The 21,536-nt window shown below is 46.0% G+C and overlaps 1 protein-coding gene across 1 annotated transcript in view; it reads right to left on the bottom strand.

The window, feature by feature from the left end:
- The window catches only part of Rragd (Ras related GTP binding D), a 38,381-nt gene extending 33,405 nt beyond the window's left edge, over positions 1-4,976 (bottom strand). The window contains exon 1 of the mRNA XM_048353844.1: positions 4,585-4,976. Coding sequence (XP_048209801.1) covers positions 4,585-4,729 — 145 coding nt within the window. The 5' untranslated portion in view covers positions 4,730-4,976. The remainder of the gene's footprint in view (positions 1-4,584) is intronic.
- Positions 4,977-21,536: the final 16,560 nt, after the last annotated feature.

Here is a 21,536-nt window from a genome sequence, read left to right as displayed (position 1 = left end):
GTTCAAGCGCCAGTACCAGTACATGGGCACAGATACACATTCAAACACTGGCACTAATCATTAGCAAATGAGAATCACTGGATTCACAAGTACATCCTTCAGGGAATTGTCCCCTGCAAGTCCTGCATCTTGGATGCCTCCAGCAACCAGCTATCATCGGAGGGCCACACAAAATTATCAAGCAGCCAATAGGAAGTGCACACGCATGTCCTGTCCTCTCTCAGACCTTATACAGCCCAGCTAGTAGTGCGCAGAGCAAACACCAGATCTGGCTGGGCTGTGGTGACCATGTCTTAGCTAAGTTTCCCTAAGGTTTTCAGAAGGACTTTGGGAGAAAATAATTCCACTTTCTAATTACATATTTTTTTAAAAAAATCTTTTAAGTGTTTTCTTTGTTAGTACCTGATATTACAGGGTGGTATTTTAGTTTAGTTTTTGCTAGTCCTGGGACTTGAAATCAGGGCCTGGGCGCTGTCCCTGAGCTTCTTTTGCTCAGAGCTAATACTCTCCCACTGGAGCCACAGGGTCACTTCCAGCTTTTCATGAGTAGTTTATTGGAAGTAAGTCTCACCAACTTTCCTGCCTGGACTGGCTTTGAACTGCGATCCTCAGATTTTAGCCTCCTGTGTAGCTACAATTCCTCCCTGCCCTCTCCCTACATTAACCCCAATCCAACCAGTGGGCCGGCAGTTAGGATAAGAAACTCTTCTGCATGGACTACATGGTAGTGCCTACTGGCAAAACCTTACATGAGCCACCAGCTTGTATTACAGTTTATTTTTTATGTTATTGTTATTCTAAAGCTGATGTATGGAGGGGTTACATTACATAAGCCAGGTAATGAGTACATTTGTTTTTGGACAATGTCACCCCTTCCCTCGCTCTCTTCCATTTTTTCCCACCCATCACCACCCACAATTTGTACAGTTCATGTTCAACATAGTGTTTGGTGAGTACCACTGCTGCATTTGTTCACTGTTTGTCCCTTCATTTCTGTGTCTCCCCTTACACCCTCAAAGAACAAATAAATGAACACACAGAACAAAAAGCAAAGAAAACAAAAACAGAAGAAAAAAACTCTTCGTTTCCTGGAATTGTATTACAGGTTTTTAAGCACAATCACTAGCAAAAGATTTAAAATCTGCATTGCCTAAAATTTGTCAGCATTTCTGGTGACAATGAGGTATTCTGCGGGTGGGGGAAAGGGGACAGCAAAGGTTTGATTCCAGCCTTATTCCCCCAGGTCAAGCAAAGCACCAGGTGTGCGCTCACGTGCTCTCCTGCTCAGCTCACGAGCTTGTCCCCAGGCAGGTCATTCCAATCTTGGCTTAGTGGAAAGCCCCTCACCCCTGGTGCAGTATTCCACTTGGGGCCTGCCCAAGAACACTGCCCTTGGCTCCCAGGAAACCAAAGCTTATTTTTTATCCTCTGCTTCCTTGTGAAGGTTCATATAAGCCCACCCCAAAACCCAGCTCCTTGCACAACCTCCCAGACCTTTTCCTTTCTCCCCCATTTTCCTAAGAGACAGTACTTTGCAACTTAAAGTGTCTAGGTCAAAAAAAAAAAGTGTCTAGGTCAGGCTGCACTACCACTGCGCTACTTGTCCCAGCCCTGGTATAATTGTTTCTAATGGCTTAATTAAGGTGAAACTCACCTTATCTGTGACTAACTACAATGCAGAGGACTGAGAAGTGTCCCCATCACTCCTTAACAGCTCTACAGTGCCTGAGAACACTCGTGCTATTCATGAATAAAATATGGAGTGGGTGCCAGAGATGTGCAATTTCAGCCTCACCTTAGTTGCACTACACTTGCAAACTTAGCCCAGCGTGGTAAAATGTACAAGGCACTCAATTTAAACCCAAGACCAGAGGCGCCTGCACAAGTCTTACAGACCAGTCTGAGGGAAAAGAAGACTGTGCTGTCCATTCTCAGTCCACACCTTCTGGCACAGCTCCTGACAGACTGCCAAGAGACTTAACTGGCTAGTTGATCCTGCATGCCACACCCAGGGGCTCCCAACTTATCCTCCCCCCACCCACCTCCTGGCTTCCAGGGTTGATTTCTGAGCTTCTGGTCCAGGTCTCTACCAACTAACCAAACCAAGTCAGTTAAGGAAGGGGAAGAGAGCTTCTGCCAGGGAAATCTTTCATTCATGTTTCAAAGTGCACCAAATCCATCTTTTCTCAGAATAATAATTATTTTTTAAAACTATGTTTCTTAAATGTGAGAATAGGTGAATGTAAATTTTACCCCAAACAAAACAGGATTCTATCCTGCACCAACCAAGTTTTTGTTGTTTCTGTGTTAGTACTCAGGGCTTCAAATTCTCACTTGGCTTTTTCACTCAAGCTTGGTGCTCTACCACTTGAGTCACACATCCATTTCTGGTTTTTTGGTGCTTACGTGGAAGTAAGAGTGTCTCTGATTTGTTTGTCCCAGCTGGCTTTGAAGCTCAATCCTTAGATCTCAGCTTCCTGGGAAGCTAGGATTACAGGTATGAGCCACTACAGCCCAGCCCAGCCCAGCCAGACTTCTGAAGGACACAGGAAGAGAAGTCAAAACTCTAGGCTGCCTCCCTCCCAATCACAACTGAAACCAAATTAGTAAAGAGGGGCACCCCCAACACACACACACACACACACACACACACACACACACACACACACACACACACACACACACTGCTAGCCCAATAATCCACCTGCGGGAGGAAAGCTGAACTTTTGTATACGGATTCTGCATCAAGGCCTAAACCCAAAGCCAGGGAAACCTGAAAACAAAACAAAACAAAACAAAAAAAAAACCAGAAGCCAAAAGACAAGAGAGAAGTCTTTGGGAAAGAGTCCCCTCCCCCTTATCCACAGGCTTCAGTGATGTTGATCAGGGCAAGTATTAATGTGTTGCTCTTTTATGGCAAGATCCAGGCTGATCCCAGGAACTCATGTGGGAGGATTTTATTACTAAAGTCACCAAAACATCAGTTCCAGGCAGGTTAGCTTTTAAGTTAGCACAGAGGGGTGCCTCCAAATCTGGTTGCTGAGAAGCCTTTGTTCAGGGATCCTGCCCCTCAGGTAGGGTTATACTTCCACTTCAATTTCCAGTTCCCCAACAGATTTTTTAAAGTGTTCCCTTAAAAAACCGCAGAAGCAACAACCCGGCCCAGTATATTCCGGGAACCTCTCTGGCCTCCAGAGCAATATCAAATTACTGGCTTTTCACTTGCACCCCATTGTAACCCACCATTTCAAATAGATTCCCATTCAGCTACCCTCCCCAGTCTTCCAAGAACCTGGGAGGAGCCAACACAAGCAATTTAAATAACAATGAAGCAACTGAGCACTTTAATTATGAAAAGTAGCCCTGGGGACTCCAACAAAAGGGTTAAAAGGCTTTATCTACAAAAATGTGGTGGGGGTGCAACTGTGGGACCAATTAGGGGGGACTGCTAGAGAAAGAGGTGCACAGGTGCAGGTGCTACTTTAAGCAAATGGGGAATTAGCACAAAGCATCCCAAGAGAGCAGACGCTAGGAATAAAAAGGAGCCATAGAAGCTGCCTTATCTGCTTCCTGATTGATTGAAAGTAGTCCTTCCTAGATGTAGAAAGATGAAAAGCGTCCTAAGGAGAAAAGCTTTGTATCAAGGACTTTAAGTTCACTGCATTCTCAATAGAAGTTGGCAAACATCAATCCACAAAGACGGTGGTATTCCATCCGCCCTTCGGTATGAATAGCATTACTAAAGTAGTTGTTCTTATGTTAACAGCCACTTTCTCCTGACATTTTCAAGTGACCTTACAAGATCTTTTGCTTCCTTTAGAGCAGGATTTTCTCTTTTTTTAAGAACACTCTGGCATCACCAAAACCTCTCAAGTTCTTCAGGCGTTAGCAATGAAATGCAGTGGGCCTTCGGACCCCGCTGTATGATTTTAAAAATCCGCTCCTAGAACAGTTTGCTCCGGCAGGCACAGCCATGCCCAGCTGGTGACACGGAGCGCAGATAAGGTGTCCTGACAACCGTATTGGCCTGGATCCCGGGAAACCCGCTCCCGCTCGGCGACTTTCAGACAACCCCCCCCCCCCGACCCGACCCGCGCTCCCCGCACACACCCGGCGCCCCGCGCCCGGCCGCCGCCCACTTAGGGCGGCCCCCACACCCCCTCACGTGGCAGCGTGGGGCCAGACTGACACCCGCAGCTGCCCACAACCCTGCCAATCACGCCGCCGCAGATGCCTTTTTTTAGCCAGGACATCTGACCCCCGCGGAAGCAGCCGCGTCCCGGGAGGTCTGGGGCGCGCCGGCGGCCCCGTCCTCTCCCCAAGCCCCGGGAGCCGGCCGAGCGCGCGAGGAGGCGCCGGCCCCGAAGCCGGGATGCTTCCTCCTCCCCTGGCCCCGCCGATCCCAGTTTCCTCCGCCCCCCCCTCCCCCAAGGCGGCACCCCGATCCCCCATTCCGCAGCTCCAAGTCGCTCCCGCAGTTGCCCTCCCCACCCCCACCGCTCCAGCCCGCTCCTCTGGACCGGCTCCAGGGCCCGGCCCGGGGCGGCGAGACCCCCGCGAGCAGGGCAGGGGCCGGGCGCTCACCTCCCTCCTCCGCCCCGCAGTCGGGCTCGGCGTCCGAAGAGTCGGGCCCGTCCCCGTAGTCCGCTAAGCCCACCAGCTCGTCCTCCTCGTCGTCGTCCGCGTCGCCCTCGTCCTGCGGCTGCGGCTTCCCCAGCACCTGGCTCATGGCGCGGGGCGGCGGGGGTCCCGGTGGGGGCCGAGCCTCCGCGCCGGCCGCCCGCAGCCCGGAGCTGTGACCTGGGGTTTTGTGTGCAGCCGGGCTAGCGCGGGCGGAGGCGGGGGCCGCGCGTGCCCCGCGGCGGGCGGCGCCCAGGTCCGGGTCCCGCGGCGCCGAGCCCCCTCCCCCGCCGGCCGGCCGCTGGCGGAGGAGCCACCGGAGCGCGGCAGTTCCTCCCGGAGGAGGAGAGGAGAGCCTGCGTGACCCGAGTCACCTGACACGCTGTCACACACTCACATACACACACTCACACACACCCCGCACGGGCGCGCGCGCCCTCCCAGCCGCAGCAGCCGCTTGGCGGGACGCCCAGCCGAGCCGAGGCCACACACATTCACGCCGATGGGGGAGGGAAAGGGGGGACCCGATGGGGGACCCTCCGCAGACCCCCTCGCTGAACGCGGGTTCCCCGGACGCGGCGCTGCCCCCCGCCGCGGCTGCGCGCCAGGAGCCCCACGCTCAGCTCCTGCACGTGGTCTTGGCACAGGAGGCCAAGTTGGGGGTGTGGGGAGGGGAGGGGAAGGGAGGAGGAGGAGGAGACTACTTATGCTGAGAACCCGGTTCAGACCCCCCACCCCCCAGGCCTACAGGGCCTCCCACGTTAGGACATGGTTCCCTTCCCAAGTGGCTGACCCCCAACTCTCATGCCGACAACTCCTGGGGGGAAAGCACCAAAGCGCTCCGCAGAAAGAACTCAGAAATGCACAGTGCTGCTGTCTCCATAGCAATTGCGTCTTAATGTGCCTCTATGGTTCAAAGTGCTTCCCACCATTCAAACACCAGGCCCGCCCAGATGTAAATGTTTCTGAAAGGAATATCATGGTCTTGGCTGCCTAGAATAAATCATCTTTTTTTCTTTTCTTTTCTTTTTTTTTTTTCAGCCATTAGCACAGTGTCTCAGGTATATGTATAACGGCTTAGGGGACTACTACTCATGACCAACTCTGGTAAATCTCTTGGGCTGAGACTTAATCCCAAAAATAAAATGTCTCAGGGCTATTGTGGGCGAGTGTGTGTGTGTGTGTGTGTGTGTGTGTGTGTGTGTGTAGTTCTTAAATTGGAAAGGCAATAATGTGGTGGTGAGACTAAAAATGTGCATCCTCTTTGCCAAGCCTTTCACCCCAGAACATATTGTACCCACCCTTTCTGAGTCCTGCAAAAAAAAAAAAAAAAAAATCACGTGGAGGAACTTCCTTCTGTGAACACAATAACAAAACACAGGCTGCCAGCTAGCTGATCCAGTTATGGCAGGTACTACTGCTCAGCAGGTGTGGGGGGGGGGGACGTTAAGGCTGAAGACTTGAGGCCCCAGGTTGCTATGCTTCTAGGAAACACTTGTTGACCTTGTGCCTATTAATATGCCAGACTGGGTGTTAACTAGGAGTCCAGAACTGCTCAGGGCAGGAAAGAAGAGCTCTCAGGCCATCCAGTCATGACTACTAGTTCTGAATGTTAATGGTACGTATACACACATCTTTTAGGTGGCTGGTTGTTTACTATAGGAAAGATTCTAGATTTCCTAGGTCGAGGTGTTATACAGGAATTTGATCAATGAGATACAGAGAAGCCACATTTTGAGAGCTGGAATCCAGAGCCTTTATTAGAAACCCATGGACTGCAAGCCAACTCATGTCTCCAAACCTGCAGCCTTAGCTATAGCAGAGCTTCTAAAGGCAAAAACCACATGAGGAGTGTGGGGAACTAAACCTAGCAAAAGCATGTTATATAGAAGCAAAGCAAACTAGGGTAACAATTGAGGGCAAACCAAAAAGGGCCAGTTATCTAGGGGGAACAATCGAAGACAACCTAGGGCAAGTATTCCCTGGAGCAAAACTTTCTTTGAGCTAAACTACTGGACACATCTGCAATTCAAAGAATGTCTTCTCACCTCTACAGTTCTCTCTTGGAGAGTCCCCTTCACCTATTAAGATGCCAAATGGTGGTGAGAACAAGATGGCCTTACTAGACCCAGATCCATATTTCAGAGGCAATATAATTTAGTCAAGATTTTCCCCAAGGGGAGACTGATGGACACCTTGCAAAGATTTTAGCTTTTTCAGTGACAATTTACAGGACTATACGGCAGAGTTTACAGTGTCGTAAGAAAACAGAGAAGCTACATTTTGAGAAGTCGAATTGGGAGCCTTGTTAGAAAGTCGGCAGCTGCAGGCAGACTCATGTCTCAAAGACCTACAGCCACCTCAAATACACTTAACACTCTTAGAAAACTGAGCTGTGAAAGTAGGAAAGTAAGGAAAGAGCAGAAAAACAAAATGGAGAGCTGAAGTGGGACGCCATGGTGACTGGAGGAGAGCCAGAAGACAGGAGACATGAGGCATGGCACCTGAGCTGGTCTAGGCCTAAATAGGGTCCTGGTTATGGGGCAGGGTCACCGGGAGCTTGAAAGTTCGTGACACAAGACTGGCAGGTCTTGTGTCTTTTTTTTTTTTTTTTTTTTGTCCATGTCCTGTCTCTAGGAATTCAGACACACCCATCAACTCCAGAGTGGGACTTCACCTTCCACCACCAGAAAGATAAGATGGCACCAGTTAAGCCCAATCCCCTATCACCCACCATGTGGCCAAGTTGGCATTGGTTAGACCCAATGCCCTTATTTCTTTTCTTTTTCCTTTCTTTGGTCATGGGACTTGAACTCTGGGTCTGGGTTCTGTTCCTGAGCTCTTCAGCTCAAGATTAGGGCTCTATCACTTGAGCCACAGCACTACTTCTGGTTTTCTGGTGGTTATTTGGAGATAAGGGTTTTCGAAGCGTGATCGTCATATGGTCAGCCTCCTGAGCAGCTAGGATTCAGGCATGAGCCATCGGTGCCCAGCTCCAACATCCTTATTTCAAGAAAATCTGTACAAGGATTAACAATAGTGGGGAGATACTACCACCCCTAAATTTACAGAGAAAGGGAAGGGGACTAGATAGAGTTCTGGAGATGGGTCACAGAACTCATTATAACCCACCAGGGAGCTCTCCTCCACTCTGCCTTCACTCTCATTGGCCAACTACTTCTCATTTGCCCAAACCAAGCTGGAAAACATAAAGCAAAGGAGATGAACCTAGAGGTGAAATAGGGATACTGGGTCTAAGTAGTATTGCCTTCTTCTCACAGTCATCCTGGTGTCTTGGTGGTAGGAGATTTCCACCCAGCTGGGTAAGGTCTAAAGGTGAGATAGGCCATTTTGTTGAATCACAGATGTCATACTGTTTAGCCCCCAAAAAGCTTTGCTACAGAGAATGGTCATCTGATTTTGTTGGGCTTGGGTCTCCACCCTAAACTTGGGGGGGAGGGGGTTATGGGTTTTTTTTTTGTTGTTGTTGTCATTGTTTGCCAGTCCTGGGGCTTGAACTCAGGGCCTGAGCACTGTCCCTGAGCTTCTTTTGCTCAAGGCTAGCACTCTACCACTTGAGCCACAGCACTACTTCTGGCTTTTTCTGTTTATGTGTTACCAAGGAATTGAACCCAGGGCTTCATGCATGCTAGGCAAGCACTCTACCACTAAGCCACATTCCCAGGTCCAAACATGTGATTTTTTTTTCCCTTTAAAATATTTGTGCAAGCTCTATTCTGGACTGCAAGTCTTTGGGACAGGAGCCCACCCGCAGTCACGGGCTTTCTAATAAAGACTCTCAATTTGACCTCTCAAGATGTGGCTGTTTCCCACAACTGAATTCCTGTGTAACAGAGGGAGATGCAGGAAGGGCAGAGAGTGGAATGCAAGGCCTTTTCCCATTTGAGGCACACACCCAGACCTTTTTGCATTTATTTGTTAGTCTTCATTTTTGCCTAGACCATGATCCTTCTACCTATGCCTTCCATATAGCTGAGATTACAGACATATGCTACAACTGTCCCAATTTGTTTGTTGAGAAAGGATGTTGATAACTCTTTGCCTGGACTGACCCTGAACTGTGATCTTCCCTAAGATACCTGTCTCTTTTGGTTGTTTTTTGTTTGTTTTGTTTTTATAAACAGCATCTTGCTATGTAACCAAGTCTGGCCTTGAACTTTCAGCCCTACTACCTTGAGTGCTGGGATTACAGGTATATGCTACCTGTTAGGTCCACCCTGGAAAAATGGCCCCTCCTCATTGTTTCCTCTCCACGTGAAAGCATGTGTAGAACCCTTCTCTGTTCTCCATTCAAGACAGCACATGGCCCTCCCTAGAAGTTCTAGCCCAGCACCTGTAACCCAGGTAACTGTTGCTGGTGTACTTGGGGACAGTAGGAGGTTGCCCAGGCTCTGAAGTCATTTCCTCATCCTCTGAGGTCACTTCCTCATCCATTCTGGTCATGACTCTTTACCATTCCCTGTATAATCTCTCTCCAACATTAGTTCAATCTGCCACACGCTATCCACCCAACTCTCCAGTGTGACATGGCCGTTTGGCTCTCCCAAATATACTCTTTTCTGCCTGAACTACATGGCAGTCTTCTTTCAGCAACCCTTACACTATCATGCCCCTATTCTTAGCCATTTTTATGTTACTTATAAAAGGAAGCTCCAGGAAGGCAAGTTTCCCAAAATGGGAAAGCTACATCAATCCCAGCCTGGGATGCCTTTGAGCTGGCCTAATTCAAACCTCGAGCCACTTATGAAACCCTATAAGCCCAGATTCAGACATTCAGATGTCCCATGCCAACGCCCCTTGGACCCAGAGGTTCAGCTAGGACAAGACATTACCACCACACCTGCAAGGCTGAAAGGACAGACCTGATTTCCCCCAAGAAGAGAGACATTGGTGGGGTATCAGCCATTGGTCAGAACATACCTTAAGACATTTAAGAATTAGACCATTAGGCTCTTGTGATCCTCTGCCATGACTAGCCTAAACCTGTGCTAATTATTCCCTATGAGAGAGACCATAGAGTCCATGTTTCTTTGGGTCTGGCTCACTTCACTTAGTATAATTTTTTTCCAAGTCCTTCCATTTCCTTACGAATGGGGCATTCTTTCTGATAGAGGCATAAAATTCCATTGTGTATATGTACCACATTTTCCTGACCCATTCATCTATCTACTGAGGGGCATCTGGGTTGGTTCCACATTTTAGCTATGACAAAATGTGCTGCGATGAACATTGTTGTGCTGGTGGCTTTAGTGTGTTCTTGTTTGTGGTCTTTTGGGCAGATGCCCAAAAGTGGGGCTGCTGGGTTGTAGGGGAGCTCTATGTTTAGCCTTCTGAGGAATCACCATACTGCTTTCCAGAGTGGTTGAACCAGTTTACATTCCCACCAACAATGAAGTATGAACGTATAAGATGATGCTAAGTGAAATGAGCTCCATGTTATGGAAATGACTGTTATATCATTGTTGTAATTACTTTCAACATGCCATGTGAAACCGTAGCTTCTATTGTTGATGATCCTCTTGTATCTCCTTCCTGTGGTGTACCCACACTATCACTGTATCTTATCTGATTACACTGGATACTGTATATACTGGTATTAGAACTAGGGAAGTGAAAGGGAATACCAAAATTGAGAGACAAAGGATAAAAAGACAAACGACTCCAAAAGCAATACTTGAAAAAAACATTTGGTGTAAACCAACTGAACAACTCATGGGGGGAGAGGGAAAGGGGGAGGGGGAGGGGGGAATGAGTGAAGAGGTAACAAACAGTACAAGAAATGTACCCAAGGCCTAATGTATAAAACTGTAACCTCTCTATACATCACTTTGACAATAAATAAGAAAAATAAATAAAATAAATAAAACAAACAAAAAAAAGAATTAGATCATTCAAAGCCAGGTACCAGTAGCTCACACCTGTAATCCTAAGGATGCTGAAATCTGAGGATCATGCTTTGAAGCTAGCCTGGGAAGGAAAGTCTATAAGACTCTCTCTCTCTCTCTCTCTCTCTCTCTCTCTCTCTCTCTCTCTCTCTCTCTCTCTCTCTCTCTCTCTCTCGGCATTTATGGGGCTTGAACTCAGGCTCTAGGCACTATCCCTGAAGCTCTTTGTGCTCAAGCCTAGCACTCTTCCACTTGAGCCACAATGCCACTTCCTTTTTATTTTTTTATTTTATTTTATTTTTTTGTAAGGTCCATCCCTGGAAGATCTCCATGTAGACGCCCCACCTCATTAAGTCACCACCCAGTTACCTTGGTAACCAGCAGACCTGGAGGCAGTTACCTCCCCTTTCCCTGAGGTCACATCCTAATCCACCTGGCCACACCCCTTGCCCCTGCCCTAGATAAGGCAGGGCTGGGTGGGGGTCGCCCCTTTCTCTCCCTTCTCTCAGGCCATGGATCACCTTGGCCACAGGCCAGCAGCGCGGTAATAAACTTTCTCTCCTGCCTGAATACCGCGTGGCATTCTCCTTTACTGGCTACCTACTTTAAGAAACCTAACATTTTTTATCATCAGTCTTAAACTCAGGGCCTGTGAGCTGTCCCTGAGCTCTTTTGCTTAAAGCTAGCACTCTATACTTTGAGCCACAGAACCACTTCCGGTTTTCTGATGCTTAACTGGGGAAAAACATCTGAAGGACTTTCCTGCCCTGGTTTGGCTTTGGCTTGTGATCCTTATATCTCACCTTCCTCAGTAGCTAGGATTACAGGCATGAGCCACCAGGACAGCTTGTGAGACTCTTATCTCCACTAAACTACTCAGAAAAAGCCAGAAGTGGTGCTATGGCTCAAATGTTAGAGCATTAGTCTTGAGCAAAAGAATGCCCATGACTACCAATAACAACAACAAAAAGAATTAGATCATTCTGCTGGGCACTGGTGGCTCACACTGTGGTATGGGAAATTAATCAATGAGATTTGGAAAAGCTACACTTTAAGAGATTGAATTGGGAGTCTTTATTGGAAAATCAGCAATTGCAGGTAGACTCCTATCTTAAAGACCTGCAGCCCAGAATGTAACTTGCACAGTGATTAAAAAACACATTTGGTACACATCTGAGGGAAGCTGGGAGGAGGGCACAGAATGAGTAGAAAATTGGGGGGAAAATACAGTAGAGGAGGGCCAAAAGCTTCAATGGACACTGATGAGAGCAAACTAAGCAACTCAAGGGCAGTGGGGGGCGGGGGGAGGGAAGAAAAGAGAGAAAAAGAACGAACAGATTACACTAAGCAAAAGAAATGTACATATCACCCGACCTGGAAGGAATTGTTTTATTATTAATAATCATAGAAGTCATAAGCATTGTAGACTAGAACGACAATGTCCATCAAGGGGAAGATTTTTTTTTAAATAAAGAAAGCAAGGGGGCTAGGTTGGGGGGAACAGAAGGTGGAAGAAAAATGAGGAAGGGGGTAACAAGTATGACAAGAAATGTATATGTATTCACTACCTTAAGTATGTAACTGTAACCCCTATTACATCATCTTGACAATGACACACACACACACACACACACACACACACACACACATACACACATTTTGGGTAGAGACCCAAATCCAACAAAAGATTATACAGGGAAACACTCAAGGGCAAGCAAAGCAGACTATTTAGGGAAATATTCAAGGGGAGCATTCTCTGTAGCAAAACTTTCCTGGAACCAAACAACCTGACATCTGCAATTAAAAGAATGGCTTGTCCAACTCTAGGCTTTTTGGAACTGGGTGAAAAGCCTCCTCTACCCGGCAAGGCACTGTGACGACTGTGAGAGCTAGATGATATTACTTAGATGTAGGCCTGTTATCCTAGCAACTCAGGAGGTTGAGGTCTGAGAATCACAGTTGAAAGCCAGGCTGAACTGGAAAGTTCATGAGATTCTTATCTCCAATTAACTACCAAAAAGCTGAAAGTAGAGCTGTAGCTCAAGTGGCAGAGTGTTAGCTTTGAGCAACAAATTTCAGGAACAGCGTCTAGGTCCTAAGTTCAAGCCCCAGTACTAGTACACAAAAAATAATGATAATAGTAACCGGACCATTCTTGGAAGTGCAGGTGTGGTTTAAGTAGTAGACCTCCAGCCTTGAGCACGTGAAGCCCTGAGTTCAAGCCCAATAACAACGTGTGTGTGGGTGTGTGCCAGTGGTTCACACCTGTAATCCTAGCTACTCAGGAAGCTGAGATCTGAGGATCACGGTTTGAAGCCAGCCTGGGCAGCAAAGTCCATGAGACTCTTATCTCTTAAAAACTACTCAGAAAAAGCTGGAAGTGGCACTGTGGCTCAAGTGGTAGAGTGCTAGCCTTGAGCACAAAGAGGCACAGGAACAGTGCCCAGGCTCTGCAAAAAAGAAAAAATATATATGTGTACACACACACATACACACACACACATCATTAGGACTGGGATGTACTTTAGTGGTAGAGTACTTGCTTGCAAATCATGCACAAGATTCTCAGGTTAAACTCTAGCACCATGGCAAGGTTTGGATCATTCTTGAGAATAAAAGGAAACTAGTGTTAGGGCTGACCTGAAAACTAGAGAAACTAAATATAAGTTTTAGTGTTAAAATTATAACAGCTTCTAAACCCTGGTGATGACTCCATGATAGAGGGCTGCACCCCCACCCATGAGACTAGTTTCTTATACTTTGACATTTAAAAATGTAGGGAGCACTTGTTCCCCTCTGTACCTGGGTAACAACCATGGTAATGGACAGTGAAAAATGATCATAGTCATAGACTATAGAAATAACCATAATAGTAGTAGAAATGCCATGGTAACTGTTGGGTTGGTTTACTTATGATTGAGTACTGGATTGTTTTAGCCCGCTCAAGCTTGCTTAGTGTTAATGGGGAAACATGGTCGCAATTGTTAAAGTTGGTACTGGGTCAGCCTGACCACAATATTCTGCTTCTGTAAACGGCTTGCTTAACCCATTTGTGACTTGCTCTACCCCCTTCACTAACCCCCTGCATCAGTGCTACGTGGCCACTGTTGTGCCAAGTCGCAAAACAACCACCAAGAAAGCCACCGAGACTCAGATGTTCCAAAATGCAAAATCAAGGCAAGGCTTTATTCAAGCGAGCTGCAACTCGGGCCTCGTCCCCACCGACACAGCGGAGTTTAGGAGGAAGCTTCGAGCTGCAATTACACAGGGCTTATAAAGGCAAAAAACAAAGTTACAACAATCAGGTGTTCAAGCACGCAAGATTAGGACACAGGTACAAATCTGATTGGCTCAGGGCTCGAGGCATTCTGGGGGCAGTTAGCGTTAAGCATTCCCAGTGGTTAGACTTCTTGACCGACTGGGCCCTAATAAGCTTGTCCTGGGTTTGCTCACAGGGCCTGCTGCTTATCTCAGGTTCACGTGGTAAAGTGGGGTTCGCGTGGTAAAGTGGGGCCTGACTTCAAAGTCTGGCACTTCATTTCCCCCTTTTCTCTTTGGTACCTTGGGAGCCAATCATGGCTCCATTCTGTCCATTTCAATGGCTTGCATGTCTAGGGGATGATATAGAGATAAGGCATGGGCCAATAGGGCCCAAAGTAGTAACCTAAAACAACTCTGGTCCCTTGGTTTTAAAGGGGGGCTGATAGGTGAAGATCATCCATCTTCTGTAGCTTCTTCAGGCTAACTGAGGGACCTTGACCTTACCTAGCCAGGAACCTATAATTTACCAAGGGACTGCAGGATCAGATGTCCATTAGGAGCTTTACTCCAAACTGGAAATTATACCCGTATTCCTGAGCAAGCCCAAAACTACCAATGCCTTCTTGCTTGCATGGGATTTTACAGGACTCCTGCTAGCTGCTAAAATAAGGGGTCACCCCACTTTGGAGTGAGCTGCCAAAATAACATCAACATTAGCCAGGGTAGCAAGGAAAGAAAGCAAAAAGAAAATTATAACAATATTCAGTCTAACTTTCTTTTCTTGAGGCGAAGGTGAAGCGGCTGAGTCGGGTGCTTGGAGACCTTCCATGTTCCACCACGGTAGTCATCGTCCAGGGCAAAGGGGTCAGCTAGCCTGGTGTGGGAGCAATGGACCCAAGTGGCGATGCCGTCTACCTTGAGGGCAGTGGGAGTAGTCAGTAGCACTACGTAGGATCCCTTCCACCATGGTTCTAAGGATTTGGGGTTATGCCTCCAGACGAACACCCAGTCCCTTGGTCTGAATAAATGGGGGGTAGGGACAGAAGCAGAATCATATAATGCCTTAAGTTGGGGCCACATATTCTTGTGCACGAGCTGCAAATAATCAAGTTTACACAAAAATTCAGCATCATCCAAATCAGCAAGCAATTCAGTCTGAAGGCTAGGGATAATGGGTGGGGGGTACCCGTACATTATTTCAAAAGGAGTAAAGCCAAGCTGATAGGGAGAATTTCTTACTCTAAGCAGAGCAAAAGGAAGGAGTGACACCCAGTCTGTGCCAGTCCCTAAGGCCAATTTAGTTAAGGTCTCTTTTAGAGTCCGATTCATTCTCTCTACCTGTCCTGAACTCTGGGGTCTATAAGCACAATGCAATTTCCAATCCATCTGCAGTGCAGCAGCTATTCCCTAATGGCAATCTTTGCTGGTTCCCATAGGGCCCGGGTGAGGCTTAAAATCTCCTGCTTGTTTCTAATGACCTTTCCTTCGGCTGTCAGTAGCCCCCTCTCTTGGTATTCATGTCAAGTAGGCCTAAGGCAGGGGCTTCCAGAAGGCTTTTCTAGATTGCCTCAAAGGCTTTTTGCATCTGCTCAGTCCAATGAAATTCTGGGAGGTTTTTGGTGGCTTCATATAGAAGCTTGGCCATCTCAGCAAACCCAGGTATCCACAGCCGGCAAAAGCCTGCTGTTCCCAGGAACTCTGACTTGTCTGGCTGACTTAGGCACAGGGATTTTCAGCACAGTCTCTCCAACGCTTGTCCTCTTTTAATATGAAGCCCAGATAGGTGATTTCAGATTTACAAATTTGTGCCTTTTAACACTCTAGTTTGTAAAAGCTTCTTCCTGACTGGCTGGGGAACTGATCTCTGATGACCTAAAAAAAATGACCTTTGCAGGCCTTTAACAGATCTCAATAAGGACACGATCTCAGGTCTACAAGCTTTCTTTCCTGAACAGATGTATCAGCTTAAAATTCTCACTGCCAGTCAAAGCTTTGAGTAGATGTGGGGGTTGGGATTTTAAACTATCCTCTCATTTGACAAACTTACCCTTACTAACCACTACCACAGATGACTGGCAAGTTCCTGCCCAGTAGACAGACATGGGCATTGGAAAGGCATGCTCACGAACTATTCTTCTAGGACTTCCCGGCTTTGATTAACTTTTGAAAGGCCAAACAGGAGTGACTCGGATCTGACACCATCTCTGCCATCCAAGCAGTGGCTTACTGCCTCTGGATGCTCCATCACTTTTGTCCCAGGAGGAGTGACTTTCCACTGGACTTGGACTCAGGGCCTGAGCGCTGTCCTTCAGCTCTCCAGCTCAAGACTAGCACCCTACCACTTTGAGCTCCACACAACTCCATTCCCAGCACTCTGCTGGCTGATTAGAGACAAGTCTCTCATAGGGACCTTTCTCTGCCCGGGCTGGCTTCGAACCGCAGATTTCAGATCAGTGAGTCTTACAAGAGGCCACTTTACTCCAATTAAAAGCAATAAGGTGGTCCACACAGAAGTAGTTTTTAAGCATGCTCTTACCTGGAACTTATTAAGGGCCAGTATTAGATCTTGACAAACTTGTAGGAATCACCTGTGCTTCTCTGTGGGTCTGCTGGAAACTGTTACAAAAAACCTACAGAGAAGCTGGAATGGCAATTAAACATTTTGGTAGCCATAATTCTCCTTTTCTCACTTTGCAATAATTATTTAGGACAATTTTACTTCCAAATTTCTTATCTAGAAATGTATTCTTGACTTCCAAAGCCTTTTTACTAACCCAACACTTTAGCTTTTATCTGCATTGGAAAAACTGAAGCTCACAGGCATTCTGAAACCAGGTGCCGCCCTTTGCCTACAGACTGCTTGTTTCAAAAGAGCCTCTTTTTTTTTTTTTTCTTCAGTCCCAGTTACTGCATGGCATGAAGACCTTTGAACTCAAATGACAATTTTTCCTTAATTCAAGAATTACAATTTGAAATACTTATCCATTCAGCTTTCCAATATATTAGTGAGAAACATTGGCCCATTTTGCCATTTCTTCCTACATACATAGAGTTAGTGAGTTTACTTCTATCCCCATTAGTTTAATATATATCCTTTTACATTCAAATTTCTGACACTTAGTTCTGATTTTTTTAATTAAACATTTTTTAACTGTAGTTCCTCTTTAAAACAATGCAATAATCCTTTAAAGCATTTGGTAATGCCCAAACTTGATGACCATTTGAATTTAAACTTAAACTCACTCAATTTTACATCATACTAACAGTCTTGAACATGTTCACACTCACACATGCACACACACATACATATTCAAAAGATCTTAAAGCGTGCAAAATAAACATCGGCCGTATATTTTCCAGTGGCAAGAGATATTTTTGCCAATATTACTCCTGCAACATGCAAATTTTAAGACAAAACCTTTAATATATGATTTTAGCATTCTCCAGCCTCATTTTCCAGGGCTTGATAGTCTTAGTAAAACATTTTTACACTCATACTGAATGTGAGCTGTCGCCTGTACATCTTTCCAATGAGCTATGCAGGTTTGACACAAAAGAGACTGTCAGACTTACAGACACAGAGACGACAGCACTGCGTGGTGCGGTCACTCCCTGCCACCTGCGGATGGCAGAGAAACACATGAGGAAATGTTCAACATCCCTGGTAGTAAAGGAAATGCAAATAAAAACAACCCTGAGATACCACCTCACCCCAGTTAGAATGGCCTATACTCTGAACTCAGGCAACAACAAATGCTGGAGGGGGTGCGGGGAAAGAGGAACCCTTCTCCCCTGTTGGTGGGAGTGCAAATTAGTACAATCACTTTGGAGAACAGTATGGACGTTTCTCAAAAAGCTCAATATAGGGGCTGGGGATATGGCCTAGTGGCAAGAGCGCTCGCCTCATATACATGAAGCCCTGGGTTCGATTCCCCAGCACCACATATACAGAAAATGGCCAGAAGTGGTGCTGTGACTCAAGTGGCATAGTGCTAGCCTTGAGCAAAAAGAAGCCAGGGACAGTGCTCAGGCCCTGAGTCCAAGGCCCAGGAATGGCAAAAAAAAAAAAAAAAAAAAAGCTCAATATAGACCTACCCTATGACCCAGCCATACCACTCCTAGGCATCTATCCTGAACAGCAGGTCCCAAGATATCAAAAAGACATTTGTACTTCCATGGTTATCACTGCACAATTCACAATAGCCAAAATATGAAAACAACCCAGATGCCCCTCCACAGACGAATGGATCCAAAAAATATGGTACCTATACACAATGGAATCCTACATAGCGATTAGGAATGGTGAAATATTGTTATTCGCAGGGAAATGGTCAGAACTTGAACAAATAATGTTGAGTGAGACAAGCCTAGAACACAGAAAACAAAGGGGCATGATCTCCCTGATATATGACTGTTAAGATGGGGTGACGGAGAGACAGGAGAGACCAGGTCTGTGAAACCAATAACTGCTTGTCAAATGGTATTTCCCATAGGATTGGGTCAGCGACCTTACATTATGTAACTAAAACAAAACAACTACTCAACATATAAAGGTCAAAAATTGACCTCTCAGTGGAATACAATAGCTCAAAAGCTATGTATGTATGTTCATATAAGACTACTGTCGGGCTGGGAATATGACCTAGTGGAAAGAGTGCTTGCCTCCTACACATGAGGCTCTCGGTTCGATTCCCCAGCACCACATATATGGAAAACGGCCAGAAGGGGCGCTGTGGCTCAGGTGGCAGAGTGCTAGCCTTGAGCGGGAAGAAGCCAGGGATGGTGCTCAGGCCCTGAGTCCAAGGCCCAGGACTGGCCAAAAAAAAAACAGAAAAAGCCTTGAGCAAAAGACTGCTGTCGACATACTGTCTAATGTCGACATTATATTTAGAGCCCTAGGCAAATTTTCTTGGGCATAGGCCACGTGGCTACTGAATATGTTTTTGGTACACTGTGTATTTTATATATGTCTACATGACCTAGGGAAGGGAAAAAAAAAACAGGGTGTAAGATATCACAAGAAATCTACACACTGCCCTACTATGTAACGGTACCCTTTTTGCACAACACCTTGTCAAAAAATTTGTGTTTAAATAAATAAATTACAAAAAAAGGTTGTATTGTTTCCAGAGATGGCTGCAATCACCCTTCCCAGCCCAATGCAACCACCCATCCCAGCAACCAATTTTGCAAATATGGTTTTGCACTCTTCCTGTCTATATCCTCTCCTCTTAAACCAAGGAAGTCCTTAGTGTTTGCTTTAACCAATAGACAGTGGTAGAAGTAAAAAGAATACCTTCTGTGATTGGGTCATGAAGGTCTTCTAGCTGCTTCCACTTTTAACTTTTTTAGAGCTTTGAACCACCATGAAAACCCTGGTAGCTCATACTTCTTATCCAGGCTTGAAGATTGTACAGGAAAATTGCCAAGATGCCATTTCCAATTAATTAGCCCTCACCATGAGCAAGCAAGCATAGGGAACATGAAACCCTGAGTTCAGTCTCTGGTACTTTCATTATTTTTGATTCCCAGATAAGACAATTCAACTGAGTTTGGGCCAATGGCCCATTCCTGGCCCCGCCCCCACCATGCTTTATATATATTACCATGCAACATTCCTTCACAGTATTCATTTCAACATTTTATTGAGAGTCATATTCAGCACTGGCCTCCAGGTCAGCTGTCTATGCTCACTGTTTTACCTTCCCCGACTAGCACAGGGGTTGAGTGGTACAAGTGATAGAAGTCTAAGGAGCACATTTTCATTGTGTGATCACATGGTGGCTGAATGAAAGATCCAATCCATGGTGGCTGGGAGGTACAGCTGTGTGTCCAATGTGGGAAGGGCTTCCTGTGGATTCTCTATGACCTCATCTATCTTCTCATTGTGATATCGCAGCTGAAGAAGGAGCCACTATTGGCTGTGCAATTCTCATGGCAGAAGACAGAAACTCAAGGGTGGGAAGGAAACACTCAAATTCATACCTATTTAAATTTTCTGTTCTAACATGGCACTGACCAAGGAAAGTCAACACAAGCTCAGGAACAATGGAGCAGAGCTTACACCACATGTACAGAAGCATGGTAAAGGCAGGCAGAAACAAATAATTGTGAGCTTTTTAGATTTTCTTTTTGTTTTGTATGGCAGTACTGGGGCTTGAACTCAGGACCTGAGTACTATCCTTTCACTTTTTCACTCAAAGTTGATACTCTACCACTTGAGCCACAGTTCTACTTCCAGTTCGTGGGAGGATAATTAGAGATAAGAGTCTCATGGACTTTTCTCAGGCTGATTTCAAACCTTGATCCTCAGATGTCAGACTTGAGAGTTGCTAGGATGCCTGGCCATGCAACAAATAATTATGAATACAATTTCACAATCGTGCAATTTACCATGTAGATTCACTGTGATTCCAAATATAAACTCCCCAGTTTTCTAGAGAGTCTAACAATCCAATTCTAAAATGAGGAGGAACAAAGTACTACGAATCCTTGAGATTCTCATAAAGGGAGACAGAAAGTAGAATTTCCATGATCAGAACTGAAACTTTGAAATAAAACCACAGATTGTCAAACAAACAGAATGGTACCAGCTCAGAGACAGAAAAATGGAACAAAATAGAAGCCTGAAAACAGCACACCAACTATATGGAAATCCATTAGAAGATAACTCTCATACACAAATGAGAATTTCAAATGGAGTGTGCACTTAAATATGAAAGGTCAAATTTTTTTAAATGGAAGAATATTGGGGAAAATATGGGAGAGCATGGGGTCTGGAAGAACTCAAAACACATGAAACAAGCTAAGTGCTAGTGGCTTATGCTTGTAATCCCAGCTACTCAGAAGGCTGAGATCTGAGAATCATGGTTCAAAGCCAGCCAGAGAAGAAAAGTCCATGAGACTCATATCTCCAACTAATCATCAAAAACCCAGAAGTAACATCAAGAACCCAGCAAAACCAGCAGCCAGAAGCAGTGGAAATACGCAGGAAAACACAAAGGAGTAAAAAAGAAGAGCCAAAAACCTACATGGAGCCAGAGAATCTCCGGGGCACCCTCCCCCCACCAGCCGACCCTGGCCCGAACAGGGCCAGGCTGGGAAAGGGAAACCCGGCAATAGGCAGACAGGCTGCCAGGAGCGCAGAATCCAGACATCCTTAACATCCTGAGAATTTAAATGCATGAAAAAATAGATTTAAAATACAACTCTTTAAAGGAAGAAATTTCCACGATCAGAGCTGATCTGACAACCATAAATAGCTCTCTGACATCCATAAACTCCGCAATTGAAACCATAACACAAAGAGTTGACCATATGGAATCCAGAATCTCTCGCCTGGACTATGAAGCAGCCGACAACAACCAGAAAATGACCACATTCCAAGAAACGGTGAAGCTTCAGGGCAGACTAATCCAGGAACTAATGGACAAAGACAAGGGATATAATTTGTGCATAATTGGAATAGACGGAGGAGCCAAATACCAGAGCAGAGGGCTTAGACATGTTCTCAATAAAGTTATTGCAGAAAACTTCCCCAATCTCACAGGGGACCCCATCCAGGTAACTGAAGCCTATAGGACACCTGGCAGGCCAGACCTCAGAAAAGCCACGCCAAGGCACATAATATTCAAGACTTCAGATCTCAAGATTAAAGAGCAAATTCTGAATTCAGCCAAAGCGAAGAAAGAAATTTTCTACAATGGGAAGAGGATTCGAATAACAGCTGACCTATCCACACAAACTTAC

Source organism: Perognathus longimembris, chromosome 9, assembly GCF_023159225.1.
Source record: "Perognathus longimembris pacificus isolate PPM17 chromosome 9, ASM2315922v1, whole genome shotgun sequence".
In the NCBI taxonomy this organism is placed as follows: Eukaryota; Metazoa; Chordata; class Mammalia; order Rodentia; family Heteromyidae; genus Perognathus; species Perognathus longimembris.
This window is presented reverse-complemented; position numbering and strand designations above follow the sequence as displayed.